A 20476-nucleotide genomic window follows, 5' to 3' on the forward strand; every position below is an offset into this window, starting at 1 on the left:
GTGATAAGGACAATTAAGGGTATTACAATTTTAAACTGGGTGGTATTGAAGATTTCAAGACACACTACACAGATTGCCTTCATAGAAGGGAGACAGCAAACACTCTTGGCCTGCAGCTCCCTCAGGGTCTGCTTCAGAAGAAGGGAGCCACCATGTCTTGGCCATGCCCTTCATGGCACAGACAAAATTCAGTAACTAAAAGAGAAAGGACTATAAAGGCCTGGACATGTTGGTCTGGTGCAGGACACACTGATAGAGCTCTCTCCCAGGTTGGATGAGGTTTTGTCAGGCCTGTATTTCAGCTGACTTCTTCTCCTGCCTAATCCTGTTACATCTGCCTCTCTTCATAGCTATGAATGCTTAATAAATATCCTGCACACCAATCTCTGTCTCAGCATCTGCTTGCAAAGAATGCAGCCTGAGGAAAGGCCCCACGGGGAAGGTGACATCTGAGCGAAGAAGGAGAGCAGGGAGCAAACCATGTAGAAATATGGAAGATCTCCTTTCCTGGAAAGGAACAGCAAGTGCTAAGGCCCTGAGGTGAGTGCGGTTTTTAGGGCTGGCAAAGCAGCTGGTGTGGCTGGAGCAGAGCGAGCGAGGAATACAGAGAGATGAGAAGGAAGGGTCACCAGATGGACCATGTTAAGCCCTGAGGTCATGGTAAGGACTTTTGCTTTTCCTTTAAGTGAGATGGGAAGCCAGTGGAGGATTTTGAAGGCAGAAAACTGCCTTGATCTGCCTTTAGTCTTAAAAGGCAAGGATGTCAGTTGGGAGGCTAATAAAATAAGGCAGTTGAGAGTTGATGATGGTTTAGCACAGACTGCAGATGGTGAGAAGACAGCAGAGTCTAGATATTTCTGGAAGGTGGAGCCAGTGAGCTTTGTTGGAAGTGGGGTATGAAAGAAAGAGGAGCCAGGATTTGTGGGATGACCAACCAGAGGAATGGAACAGTCTGGGGAAGGTATTTGGGCAAGAAGACAGGGAATTTGGTTTTGGATATATGAAGCTCGAAGGGCCTGTAGATGTCCAGGTGGAGGAGTTAGCGGATGATCAGGTGCAGGAGTTTTGTATACACAACTGAAGAGCAGAGAGGCCTCTTCTGAATGTGTAACACTGGGATTTGAAGGGGGTGTAAATGAAGTGTACCAGGCTGCCCTCGGCGGGGTATGTTTCCTGGGTCTGGGTCCTAGAAACATGTAGTCCCGTTATTGAATTATCCATTTATTGAATAAATAAACAAATGAAAAAATAATAAACAAATTGAAAAAATAAACAAATTCATGAATGAATTTTAAAAACTGGCTAATTCCTCAACTCTGTGAGTTAGTGGTAAAAAGTCTCTGAGACCCTACATTTTTGGTTCCATAAACAATGTTCTCATTGTATTTACTGAGAAACTCTCCATACAGAGACACCTCATTTTAATATAACATTGTTTGCTTCAACTAGATTATTAGATTATTTCTCCCATTAAGTGGACTATTAACAGAAATAACAGTTTCCTGTGCTTATAATCCATTTATCTGATGAATGAATGTTCAGTGAATTTTTTTTTAAGATTTTATTTATTTGACAGAGAGAGATCACAAGTAGGCACAGAGAGAGAGAGAGAGGAGAGAGAGAGAGAGGAGGAAACAGGCTCCCTGCCGAGCAGAGAGCCCGATTCGGGACTCGATCCCAGAACTCTGAGATCATGACCTGAGCCGAAGGCAGAGGCTTAACCCACTGAGTCACCCAGGCGCCCTTCAGTGAACTTTTTTTTAACATGCAGTGTACATTTATTGAAACACAAAGACCAGTCATGATCTTTTTTCATCCCTTCTTAGAGAATTTGTTTCACCCAGAAATATATCAGCTTGTTTTATGATATGTACCAACCTGTCATTTCCTCTCTGCCTCCCCAAAGAGAACCCTTTTCTAGGCTAATGAACCATTCAGATGTTCCCTCTTGAAAGGTTAAGCTAAGAGACCCGAATCGAGTTGTATGATCTAGCAAAGAAAAACAAGAGCTAGACAATAGTAAAGAACAGATTTTATTCTGAACTATTGCGATAAGGGAAAAGAGATCTCTGTATGGAACTGAGCTCAATTCCAAATACAACATGGACCAGGGGAAATTATAGCCATGGGGGCTGGGAGGTGTCCGTGAACACTGAACTAAGTGGAAGAAGCATCAAGGTTGTAAGGGTGGGGGGCAGGATTCTAGCTAAACCAACAGGATTCTTCTGAAGGCAGGCCAGAGTGACCAGGTATCACCAGGGGTGATACAAATTGAAAAATTTGTATGGTAGGTGATGAATTTGATTAGATATTAAGGGTAATCATATATTAAGGGTAGGGGAGCCTTTCTTTTTTTTTTTTCTTTTAAAGATTTTATTTATTTATCTGACAGACAGAGATCACAAGTAGGCAGAGAGGCAGGCAGAGAGCCAGGCAGAGAGAGGAGGAAACGGGCTGCCTGCGGAGCAGAGAGCCCAATGCGGGGCTCGATCTCAGGACCCCGGGATCATGACCCCGAAGGCAGAGGCTTTAACCCACTGAGCCACCCAGGGGCCCCGTGGGGGAGCCTTTCTAAACTGACTTAGGATTCTTGCTGAAAGTGGGCTATGCAGTCCCAACAGACACCAAAACCTAAGGTTGAAGCCTCGTTACAAAGAGGGCATAGGGGAGTCTGACTGAAGTTTGGTCAAGCGGAGAACCTTTGCCAGAGCCTAATATTAGAGATTCTTGAGCTAAGTAGTAACATCCCTGGGTCTGCGTTTCAGGGAGATGAATGAAGATGAACAGTGTCTGGGGAAGAGAGGAAGGTGCAAGATGTGTTTGGAGGTCTGGCAAGGAGGTGAGGATCACCATCAGGTAGCCAACCGCTGCTAGATGTGACACCTAAATAAAAGTGGGTGTTTGTGGAAAAAGGAATAATTGAAGACATAGTAGTCCAAGCTGGGTAACTGTGGGGGGATACTGATGCCATGAACAAGTAGAGAGACCACAGAAACAGGTATCTTTTGGGGCCTTAGATATTCAGCCTGCAACTCAAAATTGGAAATTCAGAGAAGCCCTCCTTTGTGAATTAATATAAGAGCAAAACATTTATATGAACAGTTTGGTAGGAAAGTTTCCACTAAAAAGTGGAATATAAAGGGGAAAGAAACCCTTATAATCCCACTGTTCTCATTTATATATATATATTTTCTTTCTTTCTTTCTTTTTTTTGGCGGGGGGGGGAGATGCTTTAAAAAGTTTGTACTATTAGAAATCGAAATTTTGGTTAAGTCAATATCGCTTAGTCTAGGGCTCCTGAAAAGAAGTTTTCTGGAGACATGTTGAGTAAATATTCGCTCCTAAATAGTGGCTGGGCTGATGGTCTGTAACTCTTAAGACTAAATACATACACATGGACAAGAAGTGTTTTCTTTTATTAAGACTTTCACGTGTTTTCTTTAGACAGTGAAACAGGTTTTTGCGCTAATAAGAAAGGAAAGAACAAGAAAGCAACTGAGGGTGAAGTAACTCCCACACATTGCCGGATCCAAACGCCCCTCACTCCCCGCTCACCTGAAAGTAATCTCTGGGTTGGCAGAAACCAGAGCTCGCACATGCGCAGTAAAACTCAACGGCAGCCGCCAGCCCCTGGGTACTAGCCCCGCCCGGATCTCGCTCAGCTTCCCCAATTCCGGGGGGACTGTGTTACCGAGACACTGGTCCGACTTTCTTCCTTCCGCCCTCCATTGCTTTTCCCGAGAAATGGCATCCGGCTTGGGGAGACTGCTTTTGCGGGGGCCTCGCTGCCTCCTGTCACCGGCCACTCCCACTCTCGTCCCACCAGTTCGGGGCATGAAAAAGGGATTCCGTGCCGCCTTCCGCTTCCAGAAGGAGTTAGAGCGATGGCGCCTGCTCCGGTGCCCGCCGCCGCCCGTGCGCCGGTAGGAGGCTCCTAGGAAGGGGTCGGCGTGGGCGTCGAGGCGGCTGCCGGGAGGGTTGTTCCTCGTTAAAGCGCGCCTGGCTTGAGCCTAGGACGTTTGCCGTAGGGACACCGGTGGAACGTGGACGCGTGGGCTGAGGCCCAGGGAATGAATTTCTGCCTCCGGGTGGAGCGCGGGGCTGTCCCCGACGCTTTGGAACCCTTAGAGCCTGTCAACTGAGTTGTGAGAAATGACGCCGGCTGAGGCTAACTAACCTTTATGTAGACTTGGGGGCGTAGTTTCTCTGGTAATGGCTGAGAGTTCCTGAGTAAGAGAGGCGAGAAACCGTTGCACAGCATTGCAAGAGCAAAATTAAGTATGTGCAACTACAAGTCTGTTTGCCAGAATAAAAGGAAAACAGTTGAGCTTTAGCTTTCTTGCCCCAGTTAATCTTGTTTCTTCGTAGTGTTGTTCCAGTAGTGTCTGGCATTAGCCTGACAAGTCCAGTAGTGTGGCGTGAAAAGACAGCGTCTTAGCTCCAAGTGACATCTGCTATACCTGAGGTCTTGAATCTTGCTCTCTAAAAATGTGACTTTGACATGTAGTCGTGGCGATGTAAAATATGACTCCATTTGTGGGTATTTGAGTTCCATGTTATTGCTATTACAACCGATGGAACAGTGATTAGTTTTGAAGTTCTTACTCCTTGGGAAATTTAGTGTGAAATTTTGATAACTACTTTAATATTGCCTCCCCAAAGTTGAGCCAACTTATACATCTGTCAGTAGGAATATATGTGTTCATATTCCTATACTCTTTCAAAACAATATTAAGTTATTTTCCTAATAGGCAGAAAATACTATCTCTTAACTCACGCTTCTTTGATTATTGTGAGCTTAGTCTCTTTTGGCTTTTACAGTTGGAAGAAACTAAGGATTGTATAGGTTAACGCACATTTTATGACTTATAACTGAGATCTTTATATTTTCTTATCCATTTTTACTTAAAAGAGTTTTATTTGGATTTTACTGTCTCTTTTTAGAAAGACCTTTTAGCATTCTTGGGAATGCTTACAAACTTTTAATCTATTTGTAATGATGTTAGATTATTTAGATGCTAACTTAAGTGGGGGTTTTTAAAACTTAATAAAATATGAGAAATATAGTGTACTTGTTGTTTAGAGTTTGAGCCTGTGAAATTATAACTCCTATTTCGTACCTACATATAAAGCACAATTCCATGGTTATAGCAGAAATAAAGACTCAAAAAGATAGGGTAATGGCTTAATTTCTGATGTTGAAGAACTTTAATTTGGCAGTTGGCTCAAAGGCAAAATGAATCCACCAATATATATAGCAAAGAACCACGAGTAATCATCTGACTTAAATTTTAACTTTCAGAAAATCAAAGTGTGGTGTTAAGATGAAACTCAGTCTTTTCTTTATTTCCTTTATGTAATCAATAAAGTTGCATCTCAGTTAAAGTTTTCACGTTATTGTAGCATCTTATTGCTCTCTTTACCATCTCTTACTGTCTTCTGTTTTACATTTTTAGTTCAGAGAAGCCCAACTGGGATTACCATGCTGAAATACAAGCATTTGGACATCGGTTACAAGAAACCTTTTCCTTAGATCTTCTCAAAACTGCATTTGTTAATACCTGCTATATTAAAAGTGAGGAGGCCAAGCGCCAAAACCTTGGAATAGAGAAAGAAGCTGTTCTTCTGAATCTTAAAGACAATGAAGAACTCGCTGAACAAGGGACGTCTTTTTCAAAAACTTGCCTCACACAGTTTCTTGAGGATGCATATCCAGACTTGCCCACTGAAGGCATTAAAAGTCTTGTTGACTTTCTCACTGGTGAGGAAGTGGTATGTCACGTGGCCAGAAACTTGGCTGTGGAGCAGTTAACACTGAGTGCAGAATTTCCAGTTCCCGCACCTGTTTTACAGAAGACTTTCTTTGCAGTGATTGGAGCTCTGCTACAGAGCAGTGGCCCTGAGAGAACTGCTCTTTTCATCAGGGTAGGTAATGCTTAAGTGCACATGCTGGGACCTGCTTGAGGTGGACAGTAGGTTGTAATTCATTTCTTTGTTATATGATTGTAGAAGGTGATCTGTGAATTTTTCTCCCTACCAAATTCTGAGAAAGACCTAAAGCTTTTTTTTATTATTATTTTTTTTTAATGTTTATTTGAGAAAGAGAGTGTGCACATGTGTGCATGCTAGGGGGTGGACAGAGGGAGAGAGTCCTAAGTAGACTCTGCTGAGCATGGAGCCTGGTGCGAAGCTCCATCTCATGATTCTGAGGTTACCTGGAGCTAAAACCAGGAGTCAGAGGCTTAACCGGCTGCACCACCCAGGCACCCCCCATATGTGCATTTTAGAAACTGTTCTAGGGAGATGGGATTAGAATAATTCAACTTGTGCTCCCACTGAAAGTTCTAATAATAAACTAATAAGACCATTTTCCTGTGGGGAAAAATAGGAGGCATAGGTGATCACCAAAAAAATCTAGATTTCTTTTTATATTCCTACTAATATCTTAGGTATTCACATTGTTTTTCCTTTACCCTGCAGTTGGTTATTCTATATTGGAAGTAATCCAGTGATCCATACATAGTGTAACTAACCGTATGTGTCTCATAAGACAACTCTATATCTATATATTAGAAAATTCAGAGTCCCTTATTGAGGACCTATAAACTTAAATTTTTTTTTAAATTCCAGTGTAATTAACATTCAGTGTTCTGTTAGTGTCAGTGATAAATATTATTTATTGACAAAGCTGAAATAGAGTTCTAGTGCTCGGGCAAGTGTTGTAACGAAATTAACTATTTTGTGAACTAAGGTATTTTTCTTTTTAAAATTTCTCCCCTCATGTCCCCATTCACCCATCCTTTATTATATACTGTGTTTGTTAACATGAACTAATTGCAGTGTATTGTGACAATTCATGTTCTCATATTTTCTGTCAACACTGGTAATTTTTTTTATTAGCAAATGAATTCTACTTTGAATGGTCATAATTTTTCTATTTTTTGTCTTATAAATTGAAAATATTATCAAGTCTTTAATGGTTTTAAAAGAAAGTTATTGTGAAATTATTTAGATGATTTTTTTTTTAAATCATGAATTTAGACAGTGAAGTACTATTATAGGAGTTTCTGCCAGAAGTTACCACTATTTATTCATTAATTCATTTGTTTTAAAAATATTTTTCTTATTGATAAAAATATATTTCTAAGTTGTGAGATAAGATTTTACCTTTATGAACTTTGGTGGTTTTTTTTTTCAAGTTTTTATTTAAATTCCATTTAGTTCATGTATAGTGTAATATTAGTTTCAAGAGTAGAATTTAGTAGGGGCTCCTGGGTGGCTCAGTGGGTTAAAGCCTCTGCCTTCGGCTCAGGTCATGATCCTAGGGTCCCGGGATCGAGCCCCACATCGGGCTCTCTGCTCGGCAGGGAGCCTGCTTCCTCCTCTCTCCCTCTGCCTGCCTCTCTGCCTATTTGTCTGTCAAATAAATAAAATCTTAAGAAAAAAAAGAGTAGAATTTAGTGATTTATCACTTACATATAACACATAGTGCTCAGCACAAGTGTATTTGTTAATACCCATCACCCATTTAACCTACTCCCTTGCCTACCTCCTTTCCAGCAGCCCTGTTGGTTCTTTGTAGTTAAGAGTCTCTTTTATGGTTTGCCTCTCTTTTCCCCCTCCGGGTTCATCTGTTTCCTTTCTTAAATTCCACATATGAGTGAAATCATTTTGTATTTGTCTTTTTCTAGCTGACTTACTTTGTTTAACATAATACTCTCTAGCTCTACTCATGCCATTGCAAATGGCAAGATTTCATTCTTTTTTATGGCTAAGTAATGTTGTGTGTGTGTACACCACTTTATCCATTCATCAGTTGATGGACATTTGAACTCTTTCCATAATTTGGCTACTGTTGATAATGCTGCTATAAACTTTGGGATGCATGTGTCCTTTTGAATCAGTATTTTTGTATGGTTTGGGTAAACACCTAGTAGTATAATTGCTAAATCACAGGGTAGTTCTGTTTTGAGGAGCCTCCGTCCTGTTCTCCAGAGTGGCTGCACCAGTTTGCATTCCCACCAGCAGTGTAAGAGTGTTCCCCTTTCTCCGAATCCTCGCCAACTTCTGTAGTTTCCTGTGTTTTTAATGTTAACCATTCTGACTGATGTGAGGTGGTATCTTACAGTTTTGATGTGTCTTTCTCAATGTTAAGCATATGTTCATGTGTCTGTATGTCTTTGGAAAAATGCCTGTTAATGTGTCTGCCCATTTCTTAAATGGATTATTTGGTTTTTGTGTGCCGAGTTTGATAAGTTCTTTATAGGTTCTGGATACCAACCCTTTATCAGATACATCATTTGCAAATGTCTTTCCCATTCTGAAGGTTGCCTTTTAGTTTTGTTGACTGTTTTGTTGACTTGATGAAGTCCTAGCAGTTCATTTTTGCTTTTGTTTCCCTTGCCTCTGGAGATGTGTCTAGTAAGAAGTTGCTATAACCTATGTCAGAGAGGTTGCTACCTGTGTTCTCTTCTAAGATTTTGATGGTTTCCTGTTTCCCAATTAGGCTTTCATCCATTTTGAATTTACTTTTGTGTATGGTGTAAGAAAGTGGCCCAGCTTCATTCTTTTGCATGTTGCTGTCCAGTTTTCCCAAATTTATTGTCTTTTTTCCAGTGGATATTTTTTCCTGCTTTGTTGAAGATTAGTTGACTGACCGTATCTTTTGGGTCCATTTCTGAGTTTTCCATTCTGTTCCATGGATCTATGTATGTTTTTGTGCCAGTATCAAACTCTTTTTAAAAATTTATTTATGTATTTATTTCATTATTATTTTTAAAATTTTTATTTATTTTAATTTTATTTTGGGGGTGAGGAGGGGCAAGAGGGAAAGAGAGATAATCTTAGCTGAGCTGAGCTGAGCTTGATCTTACAACCCTGAGATCTTGACCTGAGCTGAAATCAAGAGTTGGATGCTTAACTGACCACACCACCTAGGTGCCCCAGTCCCATACTGCCTTGATCACTACAGCCTTGTAATAAAACTTCAAGTCCAGAATTGTGATGCTTTCAGCTTTGATTTTCTTTTTCAAAACTGCTTTGGCTATCTGGGGTCTTTTGTGGCTCCATATAAATTTTAGGATTGTTTGTTCTAACTGAAAAATGCTGGTGGTATTTTGATAGGGATTACATTGAATGTGTAGATTGCTTTAGGTAGTATAGACATCTTAACAGTGTTTGATCTTCCAGTCCATGAACATAGAATGTTTTTCTGTTTCTTTCTGTCATCTTCAGTTTCTTTCATAAGTGTTCTGTAGTTTTCAAAGTACAGATCTTTTAACCTCTTTGGTTAAATGTATTCCTAGATAGGGGATGCCTGGGTGGTTCAGTTGGTTATGCATCTGCCTTTGGCTCAGGTCATGATCCCAGTGTCCTAGGATCCAGTCCCACATTGGTGCTGCTCCCACTGCTTGTACATGTACTTGCTCTCTTCTTTCTCTCTCTCCGACAAATAAATAAAATCTTTAAAAAAAAAAGTTTATTTCTAGGTATCTTACGGGTTTTGGTGAAATTGTAAATGAGACCTATTCTTTGATTTCTCTTTCTGTGCTTCATTATTGGTGTATAAAAGTGCAACAGATTTCAGGATATTGATTTTTTTATCTTGAGACTTGACAACTCATATATCAGTTCTAACAACTTTTTTGTGGAATCTTTGAGTATTCTTGCCAGAATATCATGTTGTCAGCAGCAACTATGATTTTTGTAAGAAAACTTACATGAAGAACTATATGGATATGAAAAGGAGTAATACATTTTGTCTCTTTCAATTCCCATTAAGTTTTAAATTCTGTTAAAAGTGTGCTTTGATTACATTCCTTATTTTCTTTATACTACTTTAAATGTATAAATTGTATTTTTATATGCAGGACTTCTTAATTACTCAGATGACTGGAAAAGAACTTTTTGAGATTTGGAAGATAATAAATCCCATGGGGCTACTGGTAGAAGAACTGAAGAAAAGGAATATTTCAGCTCCTGAATCTAGACTTACCAGGCAGTCTGGAAGTACCACAGCTTTGCCAGTGTTTTTTGTTGGCTTATACTGGTTAGTAAAATTTTAATCTTGACTTCATAACATTGATTGGAAGCCTTACAACTGACTTTTCACAGTTCTTAATACAAACTCTAATTGCATTAACAGATTTAAAAAATCTCATTCCCATGATTTTTTTTTTTAAGATTTTATTTCTTTATTTGACAGAGAGATCACAAATAGGCAGAGAGGCAGGCAGAGACAGAGGGGGAAGCAGGTTCCCCGCTGAGCAGAGAGCCTGATGTAGGGCTCAATCCTAGGACCCTGAGATCATGACCGGAGCCGAAGGCAGAAGCTTCAACCCACTGAGCCACCGAGGCGCTCCACTCTCATTCCCACGATTATCTGTTGATTACTTTCCTGCTGGTCAGTCTTAGGGGAAGGTAAATAATCTGTGGTTTGCTAATAGTAGCTTTTGTTAACCAACTGTACATTATAGAATTCCATTCATTTCAGTGAATAAGAAATTCATGTTAATTAAATATTTCTGTAGAAAAATAAAAGTTCTGATTCATAAGTGTTAGAGATTTACCCTTAATCCACACTTGTAATAGCTTTAGCTGAGCCTAGGACTAGAAAAAGAAGGGCCTAGTTGTCCATCAAAATATATAAATCAGCCCACATTGAGAATGTTTTAGTTTTGTTAGTAAACAGTTGGCTTGCCTCACACTGATTGAATATTTAAGAAACCTAGATTAAAATTTAGGTCAGTATTTTTCTGATCTTTATATGATGTAGGATTTTATAGGTTAAAGGCTCTGGGAGACATCACAAAGGAGAAAATGGACAATGTTGTAAAAAGTTTCAACTTTAGTTTTAATTGAAATGCAAAGGAAAATAATGAGGTACTCTTGCTTATTAACTTGGTAAGTTTTAAGCATATCTTTTATCAGCAGTTCATATATTCCTAGTAGAAGAAAAGAGTGGTACAGTGTTTCTGTCAGTAATTTTGACCAGACGCCAAGAGGTTTTAAATTCTTCATATCCTTTGATTTGGTATTCTCACTTTGGGTATGTCTCTCCAGGTTGCATCAAAAATTTGTAAACAAAGATATGCATTTGTTGTTTACTCTTCATACCCCATACCTAGAACAGTTCCTAGGACATGGTAGTCAGTAAACAGTTGTTGAACTAATATTATTTTTTTCAATTAGAAAATCAGAAATAGGGGCGCCTGGGTGGCTCAGTGGGTTAAGCCGCTGCCTTCGGCTCGGGTCATGATGCCAGGGTCCTGGGATCGAGCCCCGCATCGGGCTCTCTGCACAGCGGGGAGCCTGCTTCCCTTCCTCTCTCTGCCTGCCTCTCTGCCTACTTGTGATCTCTGCCTGTCAAATAAATAAATAAAATCTTTAAAAAAAAAAAATTAGAAATAACTTTGGAATCCAGTAAGAGAGGAATAATAAATGCACGTGACAGAATATAGTACAACTAGGACAGGTGATTTTTTTAAGAGACTTTTAGTGACATACAGAAATTTTGAAGAATGGCCTCTTATTTTTAAACAAAGCAGTTTGCCCTATTACTACCAGTGGTTGTCACTGGGTAGTAAAATTATTTAGTTTTTCCCTAGATTTTACATAATGGTATTTAAAAAAAAATGATCAGTGATACACTAAGACCATCATTGGACCAGAAACATAATAAACATTTTGTAAAAGCTTGAAGTTCACTCAGATGATTTTCTCATTCCATACTGTAACAAATATGTATATGGAGAATTACTACTGTAAAGTTTAACTTCTATCATTAATCTTTGTTTCATTTCAAATTACTACCATAGCAAATGTTTCTTAGCAAATTCCTTCTGTATTGTTTTTTTTTTTTCCTACATAGTTTTGCTCATTTTTCTTTAATTTGGTTCTATTCTTCCTTAGCTTTCAAGTCAACTTATATTGAATCTGAGCTATTAAGTGGAATTGCTGCTCATGAGATTTTCAGAGATGCTTCTTTTAGTTTACAGTAAAGTTTGGGGTCAGGAAATTTCTAGGAGGTAGTTAAATGTTATTGAGAAGTAGTACATCCATACCACACTTGTTCAGTGCACATCCTTTCCTCCCTGTGGGAACAGTTCTACATTTTTGGAGAAGAATTTGCCAGTTTTTTGTAATAGAAATATCAGTATAGCGGGAATACCCATTTTTGTTTAATTTGGCTTAACTAGAATACTGATACCCTTAAGTGTTCACTGTGCAACCTCAGTATCTTTTGGGAATAGATTAGAGTGGATTATAATATATAAAATAATGTTTTAAACCGTAGCAAGTTTTAAAGATCTAAAGCTCTTAATTTAAAGGACAGAATTGATTTATTTGTTTTAAAGTTTAGATGAGAAACCAGAAAGGCTACAATTTTTTTCCATAAAACTTTTCCTCATATCACAGATTCAGGATGAATTAAAAATAATGTAGTTATATTTTCCATGAACATTTTTAATAGTTTCAAATTTCTTATAGCAAGATTTGTATATATTCTTTAAATTCCTTCAACAACAACAGCAGCAGCAGAACAAACCCATACTTACATGGGCCTTGGTTTTTTTTTTTGTTTGTTTTTTTTTTTTAAGGTTTTATTTATTTATTTGACAGACAGAGATCACAAGTAGGCAGAGAGGCAGGCAAAGAGAGAGGAGGAAGCAGGCTCCCTGCTGAGCAGAGAGCCCGACGTGGGGCTCGATCCCAAGACCCTGGGATCATGAACTGAGCCGAAGGCAGAGGCTTTAACCCACTGAGCCACCCAGGCGCCCCAGGGCCTTGGTTTTTTGATTTGAAAAATATTCGATCCATCTCGTGAGTTATTTGTATTTCTATGGAAATGTAAATATTTCTTTTCTAACTACTGCATATAATAAATTTGCAACAAAACTAGTGAATATCCAAAGCTCTTGTGTTATTTCTGGTAGATATTATTGCCAAAGTAAGATTTAGAAGCCATAACTGATTTGTGGACTATCTTATGATCACAGGTAATTTCAGACTACTCTTGTTTTTTTTCCTAGTGATAAAAAGTTGATTGCAGAAGGACCTGGGGAGACAGTGCTGGTTGCAGAAGAAGAAGCAGCTCGAGTGGCACTTAGGAAACTCTACAGGTTCACTGAGAACAGACGGCCCTGGGACTATTCCAAGCCCAAAGAGAATTTCAGAGCAGAAAAGACTGTCACTGCCAGCTAACTTGTCAAACTGTGGCAGCCTGAAATTTGTGAGCCAGAGAATGAGATAAATGTTAAAGATGTTCGAAGCTGGATATTTTTCAAATTGTAAATAAATAGGTCTTATTTCTCATAATGAGTTCTTAAAATTAAATGATATTTATCAGGTCATTGATTTTGGGGGGGGGGGTGGTCAGAAGTCTTACTGTTTCCATAATGGGATTTTAGCTAAAATAGTAATAACTCTCAACCCTTATAAATGTTAAAGTGCAGCTTATCACAATTAGACAGTTATTTATATGATCCCTAGAGTCTGTCTAGGTTTAAAATTCTGTATACCAATTCATAGTTACTCAATTTCTATAAAACAAAAGATAAAGTTTATGCTTTTAAAAGAAAAGGAAGTCAAAAGCAGCTAACTGAAAAAGTATGTATTTATCAATGTTATTGGAAAAACAAAGTATCAATTTAGTATTCCATAATCATAGCCACTGTGTACCAAACACTGTTCTTTTTTTTTTTTTTAATTTTATTTATTTATTTGACTGAGAGAGAGAAATCACAAGTAGGCAGAGAGGCAGCAGAGAGAGAGACAGGGAAGCAGGCTCCCCACTGAGCAGAGAGCCCGATGCAGGGCTCAATCTCAACGCCCCTGAGATCATGACCTGAGCAGAAGGCAGAGGCTTAATCCACTGAGCCACCCAGGCACCCCCCCCAAACACTGTTCTAAGTATTTTATTGTAACACATTCAGTTTCTAGAGAACAAATCTTAAAGAGTATGCCTTTCTAGTTCTTCAGTCCTTTGTGTTAGATGTAGTATTTCTCCAGCTGCAAATTTTTTTTTTTGTTTCTTTGTTTCTTTTTGGCTTTTTGGCAATAGTGGTAATTTTTAGTTTCAGTTTGTCAGTAGTCACTCCCAGGGGTTAATAAGAAAAATGGGACTTGGGAGTTGGGAATAGAAATTTTAGAACTGAGGTCACTTGTGCTGTAAAATCCTTTTTCTTTTTTTTTTTTTTTTTAATTGAAATATTTTTATGTTTGAAGAGCTAGCATTAAGGTAAATATCCTGGATGACCCATTCAGGGAAGTTCATTTAATCCAACTTCCTGAAGCCTGCTTCCTTTTACTGATGGAGATGCTGGTGGCACTCACTCAGGCTGTATTTCTGGATCAGACCATGCTCATTTGAGCAGGGGTGGCAAAAACAAGACCCCTGGCTGAGTTTTCACAGCTCCCAAAGACCTGCTGGTGACCCATCTTGCTTTCTCAGATGCAAGGAGGTGAAAGGCTTGACGTAAAATCTTTATAAGGGAAAATGAAGAGGACCATTGGAACCCCTTTCCTGAAACTGGTCAGGGAAGTGGGAGTTTTGTCATATGTAAGGGGGCTTTCAGTATCTCAAGTGAAGCAGAGGCTGTGTTTAGAAGGGGAAGTTTGAGAACTACCTAACTGGCCAAATTGGTAGTTTAAATGATTTCACCCTTCCTTTTTTTTTTTTTTTTTTTTTTTTTTTGTAAGATTTTATTTATTTATTTGACAGAGAGAGATGAGAAGTAGGCAGAAAGGCAGGGGGCGGGGGCGGGCTCCCTGCTGAGCAGAGAGCTTGATGCGGGGCTCAATCCCAGGACCCCGAGATCGTGACCTGAGCGGAAGGCAGAGGCCCAACCCTCTGAGCCACGCAGGCACCCCGATTTTTGAGAGTTAAGTTTTGAGAGTTAACTTTAACTCCCAACACTTGAACGCAGGGATAGAGGGCCAAACGCAGTAGTAAAAAACACCACACTTGTGTGTGTCATCCACAAGGAAACATGATTTGATTTCATGGATGCCAGAGAAGGGATGATAGAAAGTTTCTGAGAAGCAAAAGACAGTAAATGTCCTCCAACCACTTACACATCCAGTATATGCAAAATGTCAGGTTTAGCTGGAGTATTACTCTAATTTTATTTTAGATGAACATTTTTTCCAAAGCTCTTGAGAGAATTCATTGGCAAACTTAGTAGTCCTTCGTTTCCCTGACAAATAGTGCTGGTAATGTGATCCCAGGTTTCCCCTGTTCAAGGCATTTTGCAGTATGAGGATAGTTCCCCTCCAACCTTATCCTACAAGGTTGGAGGGGAACTATCCTCATACTTTGTTTTTTAAAGCTCCTGAACCTTGAATGATTCTAGATTTACATGTAAGACAGATCTAGCTCTGGTTCATAAAAGCTACTTTTTACGAGTAGAGAGATCCAAATCCCTTATGGAGAGAATGTGGTTTCAACACATTTCTAAGTAAAGTCTTATCTGAATTTAAGTTGTACTTTTAAAAAAGTACCCACCAAGCTAAGATTGGCTGGAATGTAGAAAATAAAACACATATTTTCTCAGTTCCATATGAAATTGCTTGAAACTTGGAGCCAACCTCTAGGACAACTTAATTTGCATTATAAGAACCAATAAATACTGTGTGAGTTTGATGTGTGGGCAAGAGGAACATAGGTGTAAGGATGTTGTCAAAGGGGTGTGTGACCAAGAGCATTGAGTGACCAGGTGGAGGACTGCCTTTTGACTAACATCTGGTTCATGTTGAGAAGACAGTCATTATGACCATAAGGAAGTTGAAGAAATACAGTAGCACTAATACTTGAGCTTGGCCTGGCACCACCGAAAGACGTTTAACTCTTTAATCTTTACTCTGAGATTGACATCCTTTCCCACCATTTCCCACTCGTTTTCCCTAAGCCCAAAGTAGAACATTGAACAAAAAATGCATGATAGATGTCTATAGATTCCATTACATAAAACTTATTCTTTTTAGTCCATACTGCTTTTTATGATATGCATATATAAAACAGGAAACCGTATTCTCAAAGTGTTTTTGTGGTCATGAGAAAGTGAATTATTACTAGAAAGTACCTTCCAAGTAAGAATGGAACAAATAGGGACTGTTTTCGTGTGTTTGAACCTTTTTTAATATTTGGCCACTAGGTGGTGTGGTAATTCTACTTCGTAGTTGAGTATGCAATGTGCTCATTGTGGGGAGCTCTTTTCTCCCTATACAGGAAGGACAGACATTTAGGGCAAAGGATTACAGTGAAAAATGACTTCCTGAGGCCTGTTAGAGCTCTGACAGCCTATGAACGTGATTGCAGAAACTAGCTCACCTTATCCCGTAAGATGTTGAGTCTGATATGTGAACAATTCACCTATGATGCCAAGGTATGGATGTTTGAGCTCTTTCATATTTTCTGAAAAGAGGGAAAGCTGTAGGGTTGCCATAGATTAAACTTTTAAAGACGTTATTGGCCCCTTCTTGCTATTCTTTTCTTTTTTTTCTTTTTTTTGGTGATGGAGAAGTTGCACTGCAGACTCAAGGGCATCTTGAAACTTTTAGCCAGATGTGGACATTTCTTCCCATGTGGGGGACCAGATCTCCCTGGCTGAGGGGCGCCCACTGAGGAGGCCCAGCTGGCAGCCTGTAAGCAACGTCTGTATCCCTAAGCCCACTTGGTTTTCTCCTCCCTTCCGTTGACTCTGGTGTCATCTACAAATCTAGTTTGTAAAGCCCCTCTACCATCATCCCCGAGGACCCAAGCTGAGGCTTGTAAATTTGGTTGGCTATCAGAGCACTTGGAAGCCATGGTTCTCTCTGTAGAATACCAAGAATGATTGTTAGATTAAATCTCATCTGGCAAACTAACAACAAGTCCCCCCACCCCCCAGGAGAAAATTCATGCAATCAAATATTGTAACCACAAGCACACATGCCCCTGAAAAAAGAGCAGTTTGACACTGGTAGTGGCTGTGCCTTCCATAACATTCATTTGTTCTTGATCAGGTATCTCATCTGTTAGTACTCACTCACAGCAAGACTAATAGTTTCGAGAAAAATTTCTGAGAGAAAAGCAATTAAGAAAATTAAAAACATTAACATATTCTCCCTTCAACCGAGGAAGAACTCCATTATTTGATTGTTTGCAGAGTATCTTTTTACCACATCTGTTATGTATCAGAATCATCAAATGAACTAATGAGTTTATTCTAATGAGTTTTGCAGAAGAGATGAGTAATGAGGTCATTGAGTGCTAGAGAAGAATATTTCTAATCAGAGAAATTGCCTGACTTTCTGAAGACACTTCTCTAGGTACATTATTGATCAGCAAGACAACAAATCAGGGACAGAGATACTTATCAGTAGGCAATATAGTTAATAAGACAAATACAGTAAAATAAAATCAGCTGATCATCCTCAGATTAACCAACCTGATGATCTCTGGGGCTCCTGACAGCCTGCCTCCGGGACCGAGCCGTGCGTGCTCGCATTGTTCCCTGGTCTATGAAGGACAAGCACAAAGTCTGGCTACCCTTCTTTTCACCTTTGGTGGCTGGGATTAGAAACTTCAGATGAAGGAGGTATAGTGCTGAGAAATTTAAAAATTCACTTCCATTTCAGTACCTCCTACTCAGTAATTTAATCTGCAAACACTAATCATGTATCTTGCTATCATATAAAAGCGATTTTTAAAAAAATCTTATTTATTTGACAGACACCGTGAGAGAGGGAATACAAACAGGGGGAGTAGGAGAGGGAGAAGCAGGCTCCCGATTGAGCAGGGAGCCCGATGCTGGGCTTGATACCAGGACCCTGGGATCATGACCTGAGCCAAAGGCAGCCGCTTAACGACTGAGCCACCCAGGCACCCCATAAACAGTGATTTCTCATTTAGCAAATTTTTCCTTTAAATCACATCTGTCTCCTTTTTTCTCCAAGATTTGGGAGAGGATCAAAGGGTCAGTTGGGGAAACTCAGAAACGGGCTATAGAGCCAGTAGTGTCTTTCACTCTTGGGTGGCCTGAAGTGGATTCTTGGTGGGACACGGGGTCTTTCAGTGGTCATGGAAGGCCAAGGCCAGAGACGTCTTCTGCCACTTAGTTGACTTGGTCGGTGCCTTTCCCCAGACAGCCACCAAAGACCAGCCCTAGGAAGTGGTGTTTGCTGCTCTGCTGGCTCAGGGCAAATCCCTGCTCCTCCCACTTCAATTTCTTAGACCCCTGAATGTGGAGCTCATGGGTCATTCAGTTTTTCACTTTCAGAAAAGCAGAGTTCCTGGGACAAAAGCCACTCCCTGTGTCTTAGGATTGGCATTATTTTCAAGTTATTTGTCATCTCCTTTTTAGGACAAAGACTCAAAGGCCAGTAAGACCTAGAGCTTTCGACTTATTTGGGTCAGTGCCTACTCTTTTTTTTTGGGCAAAATGGAAGAATCCTCATTTCATTAAGCGTCAAAAGAGTGATTTTACTGGTTGTTGGCCTCAGTTCCAGAAGTCTACCATTTTGTTACTTTGGGAAAATTGCAGCTTGTCTCCTACCCAAACTCAATGTGACATGTAATCTATGTGATAAATTGTTTGCTCAAATGTCTGCATGCATAGCAAATAAAGATTCTGACACCCAGTTCCAATGTGTGGGGTCCCCCCCACCTGCATCACCAATGCTCAGACACCAGCTGGATATCCTACAATTGAATTCAATTCTATCATCATCTATTGAGAGGGAGTATCACATCTCACTGGTTAAGGGCTCGGGCCCACAAGGCTTCCCCTCCCCCACCTACTTCAGCTGCCAGTTGGCACCCAGGTTGTCACCTCTCCTTCTGACCCTTAGGCTATAAATCAGAGCTTCCCAGGACCCCTCCTCAGCTTCTGTTAACTTGCTAGAGTGACTCACAGAACTCAGAGAAACATCTTGCTTACTGGATTGCTGGTTTGGAAAAGGATGTAACTCAGGAACAGCCAGATGGAAGAGATGCATAGGGCAAGGTCTGGGGAAGGGCGAGGAGCTTCCCTGCCCTCCTAGTGCACCACTCACAAAAATCCCCGGGTGCTCATTGACCCGGAAGCTCTCAGAACCTGTCCTTTGGATTTTTATGAAGGCTTCATTACAAAGACAGTTGGTTAAATCATTTGGCCACAGGCCATGATTCAACTTAAAGCTGTTCTCCCCTCCCCAGGGGTCAGTGGGGGTGGAGCTGAAAGTTTCAGCCCTCCAGTCACATGGTGGGGTCTCCTAGCAACCAGCCTCCAATCTGTAGCCATCAAAGCTCTCAGGTCTCTCTTTGGAGGATACCCTGGCCAGCCCACCAGATCCAGCCCTGGCTGGCAGTCCAGATTACTGCAGGTCTGCCTTTTGTGGAAATAATGCACATTTGTGTAGGTTAGGGCTTAGAATTAGGTAGATGTCTTGTAAGCTCAAGGGCTCCCTCCCATGACTCCACCTCTCTGGATACTTGCCTTCTTTGGCCAAATGTTACCTCATTAACATAACAAAAGCTCTTATCACTTTGTAAATTCCAAGGATTTGGGGAGCCCTGTGCCAGAAATGTGGATGAAAACCAAATATATATATCTCTTATTATAAATCACAGTGTCAGGGCACCTGGGTGGCCCAGTCGGTTAGGTATCTGACTTCAGCTCAGGTCATGGTCTCAGGGTCCTGGGGTCAAGCCCAGTGTGTGGCTCTGTGCTCAGGGGGGGTCAGCTTGTCCTTCTCCCTCAGTTCACCCCCCCTTATGCTCTCTCTCAAATAAAATTTTTTTTTTCCAAGATTTTATTTATTTGACACAGAGAGAGAGAGAGAGAGAGTACAAGTAGGGGAAGCAACAGGGGGAGGGAGAAGTAGGCTCCCACCAAGCAAAGAGCCCGACATGGGGCTCAATCCCAGGACCCCGGGATAATGACCTGAACTGAAGGCAGATGCTTAACCCACTGAGCCACCCAGGCGCCCTTCAAATAAATAAAATCTAAAAAGAAAAGAAAAAAAGAAAAAAATCACAGTATCACAGAAAATGTGAACTTTTATGACAGGTCTGCAATTTTTTTAAATTTATTTTTTATTATTTTTATTTTTTTTAAAGATTTTTATTTATTTATTTGACACACAGAGAGAGAGATCACAAGGAGGCAGGCAGAGAGAGAGAGGGAAGCAGGGAAGCAGGGGGAAGATTTGGTGGGCCGAGATCATGACCTGAGCTGAAGACAGAGGCCCAACCCACTGAGTCACCCAGGCACCCCAGGTCTGCAATTTTTTGTCTCCATATCTTAAATTTATTTCAGTTTCCCTCAAGTAAAGGAGTTTTTCTAAATTTTATCTTTTTGAAGATAAGACCTATAGACTCATTGACTGAAGTGTATCAAAAGATAAAAGTTGAATTCTGTAAAAGTAATAAGTTGAGAACTTTCCTCTAGTCTAGAGATTATCCACAAGTTCTAGAGGCTGCTAGAGTCAAGTCAGAATATGGATGCTGATGGGT

At 40.2% G+C, this 20476-nt stretch overlaps 1 protein-coding gene across 1 annotated transcript; it reads left to right on the plus strand.

Moving 5' to 3' along the window:
* Window positions 1-3699: 3699 nt before the first annotated feature.
* MRPL44 (mitochondrial ribosomal protein L44) lies at window positions 3700-13317 on the plus strand. The gene is made up of 4 exons (XM_032857342.1): window positions 3700-3923; window positions 5457-5925; window positions 9870-10048; window positions 13032-13317. The coding sequence occupies exons 1-4, from the start codon at window positions 3745-3747 to the stop codon at window positions 13201-13203; spliced, it is 999 nt and encodes a 332-aa protein (XP_032713233.1). The 5' UTR covers window positions 3700-3744; the 3' UTR covers window positions 13204-13317.
* Window positions 13318-20476: the final 7159 nt, after the last annotated feature.

Source organism: Lontra canadensis, unplaced genomic scaffold (assembly GCF_010015895.1).
Source record: "Lontra canadensis isolate GAN:19392208 unplaced genomic scaffold, GSC_riverotter_1.0 scaffold13, whole genome shotgun sequence".
Classification (NCBI taxonomy): domain Eukaryota; kingdom Metazoa; phylum Chordata; class Mammalia; order Carnivora; family Mustelidae; genus Lontra; species Lontra canadensis.